The sequence below is a fragment of the Cherax quadricarinatus genome, chromosome 24 (genome assembly GCF_038502225.1).
Source record: "Cherax quadricarinatus isolate ZL_2023a chromosome 24, ASM3850222v1, whole genome shotgun sequence".
Lineage (NCBI taxonomy): Eukaryota > Metazoa > Arthropoda > Malacostraca > Decapoda > Parastacidae > Cherax > Cherax quadricarinatus.
Genome location: NC_091315.1, coordinates 38,121,547 through 38,134,170, shown reverse-complemented (window position 1 = coordinate 38,134,170; position 12,624 = coordinate 38,121,547). Strand labels below are relative to the sequence as shown.

The following is a 12,624-nucleotide window of genomic DNA, read 5'->3' as shown; positions in this document are numbered from 1 at the left end:
ATTGGTTTTATCTCGTTTACTCACCTCTAACCCTACATTAAGACTACAAATATTTTAAGGTAAATAATGAGTGAACTGTATATGCATTTTATCGCTCTGGGATGCTTAACCCTTTCAGGGTTTCGGACGTACTAGTACGGCTTACGCACCAGGGTTTCGGACGTACTAGTACGCCTAAATTCTAGAACCCTCAAATCTAGTGAGAGAAAGCTGGTAGGCCTACATATGAAAGAATGGGTCTGTGTGTTCAGTGTGCGCAGTATAAAAAAAATACTGCGGTACACAGTGCGTAATGAGAAAAAAAAAGAACTTTGACTGTGTTTTTGGATTAAAACAGCGACTTTGCACTGCATTTTTGTATGGTATTTATTGTTGTATTCTAGTTTTCCTGGCCTCATTTTATAGAATGGAAGACATAGTACAAATTAAAAAATTAAATTAATCCATGTTAAGCGCTAAACCCAAGTGAGTCATTCAGCGCAAGACGTGTTGGAGGCTCGATCCTCCGTCTGGTGAGTGCCAGACAGACGCGCTTCCTATTTGTACTCGCCTAGATGTTCAAGACATAGTACAGAAATTGAGATGATTTTGGCTGGTTTTACAATGAAAAGTGCCTTGAAATTGAGCTCAAAGTAGCAGAAATGTTCGATATTTACCAAAGTTCAAAAGTAAACAAATCATGCTACGCGTCTAATACACGTCAACTGGTGAGCCTAATATTCTTTCAGAAGTGCACTGATATTATTTATACCATTTCTACAATAATGCAGTATTGTGAGAATAAAAATTCGAAGTGGAAAGCAAAAGAATGTAAGAGGGGCGTGGGGACGTGACTAATGAACAGAGGAAATGTTATTTTAGTGCCAGGAATGTCTTTCTTGTTTATTCTGGACCCTATTCGGAAATTAGCATCTTTTCAAATTTGTGTGAAATTGGCAAAAATTGCTAAATTCTGACCACTTTATTGGATAGCTGAAATCGGTAAATGGGTGGTTTCTTGTACTCAGTCGATAGAAAAAATGGAGCTCTAGCAAAATAGTTATGATTTTTGTCGACTAGTACACTGGAATTGGCTGCAAATAGGGCTCAAAGTGGGCAAAATCGCCAATGCGTAAGCATCGTTGAGACCGCTAACTTCGCGAGAGCATAGTTTTCCATCAAATTTCATACTTTTGTTGTCATTATGATCGGGAAAAGATTCTCTATCTTTTCATAAGAAAAAATAATTTTTTTTTTTTTGAAAATTTGGCGACCCTGAGAACAAGTCTTCGGAAAGGACCTGGCGACCCTGAAAGGGTTAAATGTCACAGAATATTGTGTGGGTTGGTTGGCCTGGTATGGTAGCTTGGCTGGCTATGATATATACCACACTTGATTTCTTAAAATAAATAGTATTCTTCTCACCCTAGATTAAGACTACAAATATTTTAAGGTAAGTAATGAGTGTACTATATGCGTATTTTACTTTTTTATTGTTTTTAATGCCTAGTTCTATTGTTAACTTAATATGTTAATGTAAACTTATCTAGTATTTCTCTGCATTTATAAGTGGGAAAAAAAGAGTGTTCCACTTTATGGCAATTTCTGCTTTACGGTGGTAGCCTGGAACCTAACCTGCTGTATAAGTGGGGCCCTACTGTATATTGGTTGTTTAACATATAGATGGGGTTGTAAAAGAAGTAAATTTCTAGAATGTTGGGGAGAGGGGTGAAATTAAATTATGGGGAATCAAATATAAAATGGGAGTTGACAGTTACTTTTTGCTGATGATACTGTGCTTTTGGGAGATTCTAAAGAAAAGTTGCAAAGGTTAGTGGACGAGTTTGGGAAGGTGTGTAAAGGAAGAAAATTGAAAGTGAACATAGATAAGAATATGGTGATGAGGGTATCAAATGATTTAGGTAAAGAAAAATTGGATATCACATTGGAGGGAGGAAGTATGGAAGAAGTAAATGTTTTCAGATATTTGGGAATTGACTTCTCAGCAGATAGGTTTATGAAGGATGAAGTTAGCCATAGAATTGATGAAGAAAAAAAGGTGGGTGGTGCTTTGAGGTATCTGTGGAGACAAAAAAAACGTTATCCATGTTGGCAAAGAAAGGAATGTACAAAAGTATAGTAGTACCAACACACTTATGTGGGTGTGAAGCATTGGCTGTATATGCTGCAGTGAGGAGGAGGTTGGAGGCAGTGAAGATGTTGTGTTCGTGGGCAGTGTTATTTTTATTTTATTATCACACTGGCCGATTCCCACCAAGGCAGGGTGGCCCGAAAAAGAAAAACTTTAACCATCATTCACTCCATCACTGTCTTGCCAGAAGGGTGCTTTACACTACAGTTTTTAAACTGCAACATTAACACCCCTCCTTCAGAGTGCAGGCACTGTACTTCCCATCTCCAGGACTCAAGTCCGGCCTGCCGGTTTCCCTGAATCCCTTCATAAATGTTACTTTGCTCACACTCCAACAGCATGTCAAGTATTAAAAACCATTTGTCTCCATTCACTCCTATCAAACACGCTCACGCATGCCTGCTGGAATTCCAAGCCCCTCGCACACAAAACCTCCTTTACCCCCTCCCTCCAACCTTTCTTAGGCCGACCCCTACCCCCGCCTTCCTTCCACTACAGACTGATACACTCTTGAAGTCACTCTGTTTCGCTCCATTCTCTCTACATGTCCGAACCACCTCAACAACCCTTCCTCAGCCCTCTGGACAACAGTTTTGGTAATCCCGCACCTCCTCCTAACTTCCAACTACGAATTCTCTGCATTATATTCACACCCACACATTGCCCTCAGACATGACATCTCCACTGCCTCTAGCCTTCTCCTCGCTGCAACATTCATCAATGTGTGGTGTAAATATTGTGCAGAGAATTCATAGTGTGGAAATTAGGAGGAGGTGTGGAGTTACTAAAAGTATTAGTCAGAGCACTGAGGAGGAGTTGTTGAGGTGGTTTGGTCATTTAGAGAGGATGGAACAAAGTAGAATGACTTTGAGAGCATATAAATCTGTAGTGTAAGGAAGGCAGGGTAGGGGTCGTCCTAGGAAAGGTTGGAGGGAGGGGGTAAAGGTTTTGTGTGCAAGGGCTTGGACTTCCAGCAAGCATGTGTGAGCATGTTAGATAGGAGTGAATGAAGATGAATGGTTTTTTGGGACCTGATGAGCTGTTGGAATGTGAGCAGGGTAGTGTTTTGTGAAGGAATTCAGGGGAACTGGTTAGCCAGACTTTGAGTCCTGGAGATGGCAAGTATAATGCCTGCACTCTAAAGGAGTGGTTTGGGATATTGGCTGTTTGGAGTGACGTCTAAACTGTCGTATCTGACCGCCTCTGTAAAGACAGTGATTATGTATGAGTGATGGTGAAAGTGTTGAATGATGAAAGTTTTTTTTCTTTCTCTTTTGGGTCACCCTGCCTTGGTGGGAAGTGGCCGACATGTTAAAAAAGGAAAATAATATTGTGATGCTTTAAAAATTGAATATCTAATTAAAAGGTAGCATCATATATTTAAATATTTACAAAAATAATTTTTTTTTTTTCCAACAAGTCGGCCGTCTCCCACCGAGGCAGGGTGACCCAAAAAAGAAAGAAAATCCCCAAAAAGAAAATACTTTCATCATCATTCAACACTTTCACCTCACTCACATAATCACTGTTTTTGCAGAGGTGCTCAGAACACAACAGTTTAGAAGCATATACGTATAAAGATACACAACATATCCCTCCAAACTGCTAATATCCCGAAACCCCTCCTTTAGAGTGCAGGCATTGTACTTCCCATTTCCAGGACTCAAGTCCGGCTATATAAACATAACTGGTTTCCCTGAATCCCTTCACTAAATATTACCCTGCTCACACTCCAACAGATCGTCAGGTCCCAAATACCATTTGTCTCCATTCACTCCTATTGAACACACTCATGCACGCCTGCTGGAAGCCCAAGCCCCTTGCCCATAAAACCTCCCTTACACCTTCCTTCCAACCTTTTTGAGGACGACCCCTACACCGTCTTCCTTCTACCGATTTAAATGCTCTCCATGTCATTCTACTTTGATCCATTCTCTCTAAATGACCAAACCATCTCAACCCCTTTTCAGCCCTCTGACTAATACTTTTATTAACTCCACACCTTCTCCTAATTTCCACACTCCGAATTTTCTGCATAATATTTACACCACACATTGCCCTTAGACAGGACATCTCCACTGCCTCCAACCGTCTCCTTGCTGCTGCATTCACAACCCAAGCTTCAAACCCATATAAGAGTGTTGGTACTACTATACTATACTAAAATTAAATGTATTATTTTGATATATACTGTGTTCAGTATATAAATTCAAAAGTGGAACATTTTGGGTTAATGATGCCTTATTTCCTAAAGTCAGTCAGCAACTTCTCACATCTGCTTTTGTTTGAAATTTAGAGTATTTTTCAGAGTTTCTTAGGATTCTTTTTTTATTATTAAACATTGATACAGAGGTCTACATATGTTTTAGCCAGATTTATTACCTGTACATTTAATTGTAGTTTCCATTGTTTGTCTGTTTCAGACACTATACGGTGATAAGGCACTAGCATCTGCTCAAGAAACAGATTCTCAGACCCCAAACAAGAACAACAACAATTTATTTCAGACATCTGATAATGTCGTTAAACAAAATGACTGTGAAAAAATATTAAAGAAAAGTAAGGAAACCGTTAATTCTAAATTGAAGTCCAAATTGCCTGCCTTACAAAGTATTGAAATTGCTCAAGGTAAACCAAATTGTAAAGTTGCAGCAAATATAGGGAAACGAATAAGTAACGTTGATTCTGGAATGGTTAAGAAAAGAAATGTGAAGTCACTGAATATTTCTCATTCTTGTATTCTCAAAAAACAGGAAGATGTGGATGAAAGAAAGATAAAAGTACCTAATGCAAATTCACAAAAATGTTGCCCTTATGATGTGAAAAACAAGACTAATGTGAATTCACAGATATATTGCATTAATGATGTGAACAACAAGAAAGAAAAATGTACAAGGAAAGTAGTATCAGACTTGAACACTAATGAGGGGCAGCAAGGAGTGATTAAGGCAAAGAAACTGTGTGATATGACACTGAATGAGGGGAAACACACCAATGATAATTTTAAGGTGAATAGAAAAAGTAAGCCAAAAATGGAAGGGATTTTGGGTTTGAATATTGATGAGCTACAAATAGTGGTTAAGCCAAAGAAAAAGGAGGAGCTGCATGGTGTGAAAGCAAAATTGAAAAGCCAAGTGAGTAACACAGATACTGTTGAGTTAGAGAATGATAGAAATATGGAAATAGAAATGGATGTAAATATTCCAGAGACACAAGTGGTTGCTAAGGCAAAGAAAAAGAAGAAAATGGTGGGTATAACAGGAAATGAGGGCAAACACACCAGCGGCATGGATTTTGAGAGAGACAAGAAAGGAAATGTGAAAGTGGAAAATTATTCTTGTTTAAATGGTCATGAAGCACAAGAAAAGGTGGTGAAGATGAAGAAAAGGTTACACGATACAAAAACAGATAAAAATGCAAGCACTGTAGATATTTTGGATAAAAATATTAATGTAAACTTGGAAAAGAATTTCTATTTGGACATTGGTGAGATGCAGCTTGAAGAGTTAAAGACAAAGAAGAAGAAGAAAGCACAGTCTGTTGCGATGGTAACAAGGGTGAAAAGCACAAATGACATAGATTTTGGGACAGACAAGAAAGCAAGAAAGAAAGTAAAAGAAGACAAAGAGCAAGAAGTGATGAAAGTACAGAAAATGAAGAACTTGCAGAATATGACAGTAAACATGGGAAAACACACAAATGACAATGACTTTGGCTTAGGCAGGAAAAGCAGCATGATAGAGGGAAAAAATTCTGTTGCAGAGAGTCGTAAAGCACAGCAAAAGGTGGCTAAGGCAAAAACAAATAAAAAGATATCTGATTTTGGAAGAGAAAACACAAAAAATGTGATAAAAGAAAATTTCTGTTTAAAGGGTCATGAGTTACAGGAAGAAGTGGTAAAGGTAAAGAAAATGAGAATAGTGCATGAAATGGGAAAATTTGTTAATCATGTGAATGTTTGGAGAGAGAAGAAAGACAATGTTAAAGTAGAAAAGATTTCTTGTTTTGAAATTCAGAACACTTCACAAGAAGTGGTTAAAACAAAGAAAAGAAAAGAGATGGCAAAATTAAAAAAAAGCAATATAAGAGTCGGAGAGATTTCTGGTACAGGTGTTCATGAGACACAAAAGGTAGTCATCACAAAGAAAAAGAAAAGTGATGAAAATGCTGAAAATGACATGAAAGGAAAAGCAAAAGTGGAAAATATGACTGATTTAGACAGTAATGAAATGGATCAGTTTGGAAAAACAATGAAAACAGAGCAATTAGGAAGAACATTGAAAAGGAAACTATTACTTGACGCTAAGAAACCTGTAAAACAATTAAAGTTTTCTTATGGCTGGGAAGTGTGTGATAAAAAGGTGAGTACAGGAGTGGAGAAAGTGATTAAAATGAAACAGTTGAAAACTTTAGAGAGAGATTACTTAAAAGAGTATCCTGATTCAGTCAAAAAGAAAGGAAAGATTAATGTAAAAGAAGATACAGAGAACAGTTTGGCTGTAAAGAGCAAGTGTAGGAAACATAAGAATATAGAAACTACAGTTAGTAACAAAGAAGCTGGTGTTTTTGCTGAGAACTCAGGTCTTGTAAGTTTAAATAAAGAAGCAAATTCATATGCTTCAAATCTTTGTGTGTCAAAGAACATTTCAGTGGCTGCTGGACAAACAGAAAAAAGTCTAGTTCAGAATAAGGGCAGCATTTATTCAGGACTTAACATTAGAACCCCTAGTGATCAAATACAGCATTCAAGAACTGCAGTTGTTAAACCTGAAGTGAAATTTAGTGATCAGCCAACAATGGAAACAAAGATACATTTTCAAACCAGAGAGAGAAGACTTAATTGTGAAAGGGGTCTGATATATAGGAAAACAAAGCGTGAATTAACCAACATTCGTCAGAGAAAAAGAAGGAATGCTATTAATTTCACAGTCACAAATTTAGAGCCAAAGATGCCTCAGAGCCATTTAAATATTAAATCTGAATATACAAAGAAAGATGATAAACAGATTGAAAAGAATAGGAAGGACACATCACTGAAAACAAAAACAGTTTCTCCAGCTGTTGCATATTCTGTTAAATTATCTGATGAATTTGAAGGTGACTGTAAAATTCCTTGTTTGTTACAAAGCTATGATATTGAAGTGCTTGATGAATCAGGTACCAATATGAGTAATGCATTTAATGATTTAGGTTTTAGAAGTGATACAGTTAGTGAAGTGGATAGATGTATGAAAGAATATCTGGGTAAAGTGAAAAACTGTGAAGTAGCAGATGAACTGGGCTTCAAGGATAGTGACCCTTGGAACTGCTTCAAGTTAAGAGAAAATCAGAGTGAAATAAAAAATGAGTTGGACAGTAGTAGAGCCATTAGTGACTCTGGTGATGTTGGTAAATTGGAAAGTCAGTTGGCAACAGTTACAATGGAAAATGATTGGGTATCTGACTGTTTTGGTAGTGAAGAGGGGAAAAACTCTGATACTTTTCTAAGCAAAAATGATTTTGGCAAATTATTCAACGAGATTGATCCATCTGACAAAAAAGAAATGAGGTCAAGTGAAGTTGGAGAGGTCAGTGCTGTGGTAACCTCCAAGAAAAATTCTACTCCATCTGCTGTGTGCCCTGAAAATTCTGACTCTGATATAGAAATACTTACGGAAGAAAGTTTAAAGACATCCAAGTCTTCACTGTCACTTACTTTCCATGATGCATGTGATGTTGATGAGGCATCAGGGTCAGATAGTGATATTGTTCCTTGTGATGAAGAAACAAAAATGTTCACTGATGAAGAGATCAAAAGTTACCACACCAAGCTTAAGGATGCTGTAATACAGAAAAAAGTTGAGGATATATTGAAAGAAGATGAGAAAGAACTGAAAATGAAGCTGACAGAGGATAAAAAAATGAATGTCACAAATACAGAAGGAAGAGAGAAAAATAAAGACAAAAGCAGGCACCAAGAAACTATTAAGAAACCAAAGGCGGATGCTGCTGGTGATTTAGTCAGCCAGATGATAAACAAGCTCTACAAGACTTCTTCGGAGAAGAAAGACGAGGAGTTAAAGGAGCACAGCTGCCATGAGCCTGACAGTGAAGATGACATCGAGATCATCTTGCAGACAATTGTGAAAGATACTGGAAAGGAAACCAGTATTCATGGATTACGTGAAAGATTTTCATCGTCCCTTGCAATTATGAAAGAAGATTCGAGTGAAAGTGTTGAACAAAATTTGGTTGAAAGTGAAGCACAAAAAACTGAACCACTTAAGAATGTAAGTGATTGTAATGAAGAGAAAGTTCATGGTCCTAAAGATTTAGTCAGCCACATGAGGAACAAGATCTGCAACAGTTATCTAGAGGAGGGGAAAAAGGCTTTGAAGGAACATGTTAGTTATGGGCCAGACAGTGAAGATGGCATCAAGATAATCCAGCAGACAATAGTAAAAGATATTGAACAATTAACGAATCTTCATGGATCACATAAGAAAGAGTTGTCTATTACAGTCAAGGAAATGCCAAGTAAAGCTGTTATTCAGGAAACATTAACTACAGGCGAGGTACAAAGAACTGAAATAATTGAGAAATCTCCAAACAGTAATAAAAATTTCAAGACCATTGAAGAACGTGAAATTTTAGTACCGTTTAATAAATATAGCCATGAAAATAAAGAATTTATTGATAAAGTGTATAAAGACCAAAAAACTGAAATCATTAATAACGAAGACCTGAAATGTAAAAACCAAGAAACTGAACCCGCTGGTAAAGAAAAATTAAAACTAAATGAAGATAAAGATATTGAATTTCTTGAAGTAAAAATTTCAAAGGAAAGTAATGAAGTGTGTGGCTTAAATGTGAAATTAGAAACCAAGGATACTAGACAAACATCATCCTGTGTATCAAATGAAATGTTCTTGAATTCTGGGATTAGCAAAAATAATGCTCGAATAATAAATGATTCTTTTGTACATGAAACTAAAATCAAAGGGGTAGATGACAATGTAATTTTGATGCCTAAAATTGACTTGCCAGATAAAGTCAAATTAACCAAAGATAAATTATCAAGGACAATGTTCAACAATAAAGAGGAAAAATATAGCATCAGTCAAAACAAAAATGTAAATGTGTGTGAAACGAATGTGAGATCAAATAATAATAATACCACTAAGACTGATCTTACAGAAGAAGTACTGAAGAAGGGAAATTCAGAGGAAACTGACAGTGTTGGTGTTTTAGAAGAAAATGAAATAATAGTATCTAATTGTGAAAATGATGGATTTGTTGTTGATTTTCCAGTTATGGAACATCTAATAAAAAGGGAAGATTTCCCACAAAATAGTGTAAATATAAACCCATCAGAAGCTACATTAAAGAAACAAGAAGAAAATTTGTCTTGTGTTTCAGGTAAAATATTTGACTCTAATGGTGATATACAGCTTAATAATAGTGATGAAAGAACCATGAGTTTTGAGCCTGTTATAGAAGAATTTGATGGAAGACCTGCTGAAGGAACAGATGAAGCTTATGAAGCAAGTAGTGATGCTTCTGAAAATCCTACACCCAAGGTGAGAAAGAAAACGCGTGCATTACGAAGAAATCTTGTTGCTCATGAAGTTTCACAGGAAGCTTCAGATTCCGATGCATCTACAGTTCAGAGCAGTCGAAGAAGCTGGCTGTCTGAAGTAGCCCTTATTACGCATTTAGAACCAATAGGAAGAGGGAGCAAGGTTTCTCTGGAGACTGGTAATAGTGTATGTGATTTTTCAAATACCAGTCGTGCTTCTCACACTTCATCAGAATCTATTACTGCTGAAACAGAAAACATGATAAGGACTGATTCATTTAATTTAAGGAGCAGTAGTGAATGCTTTAAAAGTAATGAATTGGATAATAAACAAAATATTTCTGATGCAGTAATGCCTGTGACTGAAGTTAGCAGATCAAATACATCATCTTTCAGCTCCACTAGATCTTCAGAATCAATATCAGAATTACCAGTGAATGACATTGTAAAGGATAGAAATATTGAATTACTTAAGGTGGAAGATGCAAGAAAAAGATCCCCCGGCTCTCCAGTAAGAAGATCAAGTAGAATAGCTACCAAGCTGGCAGATCAGCAGAAGCAACAATCCGATAGTACTGTTGAATTCAGCTGTTCCTCGATAGCAACACTTGCTGATGGATCTACTAAGGATGCCGACAACACATGTCTGGACAATGAATATGAAGCTTGTAATTTTGCAATGGAAGAAAAATGTGCAGTAGTTGAAAATGACTCTAATCATCTTTGTTTTGGTTTTGATGGGTTTTCACCTCCTGTAAGTCCAAGAAGTAAACAGGATCAGCCAAGATTTACTAGTGAGGCTGAGAGAAAATTAACAAGCACCCAAAATCATGAGGAATGTGAAGATGACTTTGATGCACAGAATGTGGAGAGAATGAGTAATGTGTTTAGTGGCATGGTGACTGAAATGGATGGTATATTAAGAATTAGTGAAAACAAAATTGCAATTGAACAATTAGATGAAAGAGAAAATAATGTAGAGGACAACGAAATTTTAGATGAAAAAAAAAGTGATACAGAATATTTTGATGAAGATGGAGAAGAGCTGGAGGTGTTGTCTACATCAGGGGCTGAAGAAAGTGAAGACGTTTCATGCTGTCATTCAGCAAGTGTGGGAGGGAGTAACAGTGACAAAACTGGTATCTCGACAACTCGAATAATGCTGCAGTCTCTGTCACGTCAACCTTCATGCAAGAGGGGATCAAAGAAAAGTTTTTCAGATACAAAAAGGGATGATATCCATTTATCCATACCACATTTAGAGGTCCACTGTGTTTCAGAGGCAGTCTTGACTAAAGAAGTTCTTATCAGCCCGGAAGTAAGTGATGAGGAATGTGAATTAGTGTCACCTGGAATTGTTAACGATTCTAGCGAGGCAAAAACTTTTTCTTTACCCGAGCATTTGGCTACTAGCTCTAAAATGATTCCTTCCCCGATAAGCTTATCAACTTGTGACGCAAAAAAGCATAGTGGAGGAATTAGATCTCCACAGAAGGTGATACCAGAAGAGCAAGATGAAAGTACCCTACCTAATAGCAAAGGTGAAACTGTAGTTAAGATGTCTGATGCTCTTAAAACTAAACCTCAGGCTTCCCCAGGTACTGTGTCTTGTTTTAACTCTTATGACAAAAGTATCATCACTGGAAAGTTGCCAAGAGCAATAGTTCTTGTTCAAAAAATGTCTTTATCAAACCATGATGTTCCAAAATCACCAAAAACTTCCATAGGTAAAACTAGCAGTAGTAATCTTGAATCATCAACACTTCATTTGTCTACCAAACATTCTCTGTCTGGTAAGGGTTGCTTACCAGTAGAGAAAAGTTCTCAAGAAAAGTCAACTACTAAAGTAAGTTTAGTAAAGAAATCTAGTTTTGAAGATTTTCACAATAGTGTGAAAGTTGATAATGAAACATCTGCTCACACATCCCGTTTAATCAGAAGTAGCAAGTTAGTGGAGGCATCACCTATTCCTTTTGAAGTGACTGGAGGGTATACTGATCATGTTAATTGTTCTCCAGAAAAACTGCTACTTAGAATTCCTACAGAAGAAAATGATAGTGCTTCAAATAAATTGAGTTTCAGTGAAGAATCTGACTTGAAAAATTCTAAAAGAAGAAGATATGATTCTGAATCTAAAGTTTTGTTAGAAGAGATGATTGTCACTGAAAAAATGACCTACAAACATGATGAAAATGAAAAATTATCCGACAGTTATTTGAAGCAGCATAAGGAGGAAGGGAGGAGTGACCTATCTTCAAGTAATCAGGACAAAAGTCTTATTCATTTTGAAGGCATAGAAGACAAATATGCCCCTAAAAACTCCTTTTCTGACATTTCTGTTTCATCAGCAGGGTTGAGGAGAAGTAAGAGATTGAGGAAAAATGAAGAGATACCTTCATTTGCAGCTAATGTAAGTATTAGTCATACATTTTTTGACTGGCAGTTTTATATAATGTAATTCACATTTTATTTGCTATTTGTATATTTGTGGATTAAAGGTCAAGGGACATTTTCCAGTGGAGGCCTAATCAGAATGTACTGCATTCCATTGTTTTTAATTAAAACAACTTGGAATTTCAGTTAATCCATGGAAACAGCAAAGTTTTCCTTGAGTATATGCTGCTGTTACTGCTCTTCCTTCTCCTTGTCCTCCTCTTCCTCTTCTCTTCATCTTTCTCCTCTTTCCTCTTCCTCCTCTCTCCTCTTTCCTTCTCTTTCCTTCCCCTCCCCCTTCCTCAAGGAATATGTTGCTGGTGGGAAAACCGTACTGGGTCATTCCATGTCAGGTGGACCTCTGGCACACTTGACATGGCATGAGCCTGCATACTAAAGTTGTTCTCTTAAAAATAATGGTCCTCATGAAAAAGGTGTTTATTTCTTATATCTAAATCTGCACATTACAGTGAAAGATTATCGGCACTTGTAGCCATGTTTT

The 12,624-nt window shown here is 36.9% G+C and overlaps 1 protein-coding gene across 4 annotated transcripts in view; it reads left to right on the top strand.

Annotated features, from left to right (window-relative positions):
* Positions 1-12,624, top strand: part of LOC128690891 (microtubule-associated protein futsch) — an 85,986-nt gene that overhangs the window by 43,698 nt on the left and 29,664 nt on the right. For all 4 annotated transcript variants that reach the window (XM_070088381.1, XM_053779651.2, XM_053779653.2 and 1 more), the window contains exon 10: positions 4,555-12,099. In XM_070088381.1, coding sequence (XP_069944482.1) covers positions 4,555-12,099 — 7,545 coding nt within the window. The remainder of the gene's footprint in view (positions 1-4,554; positions 12,100-12,624) is intronic.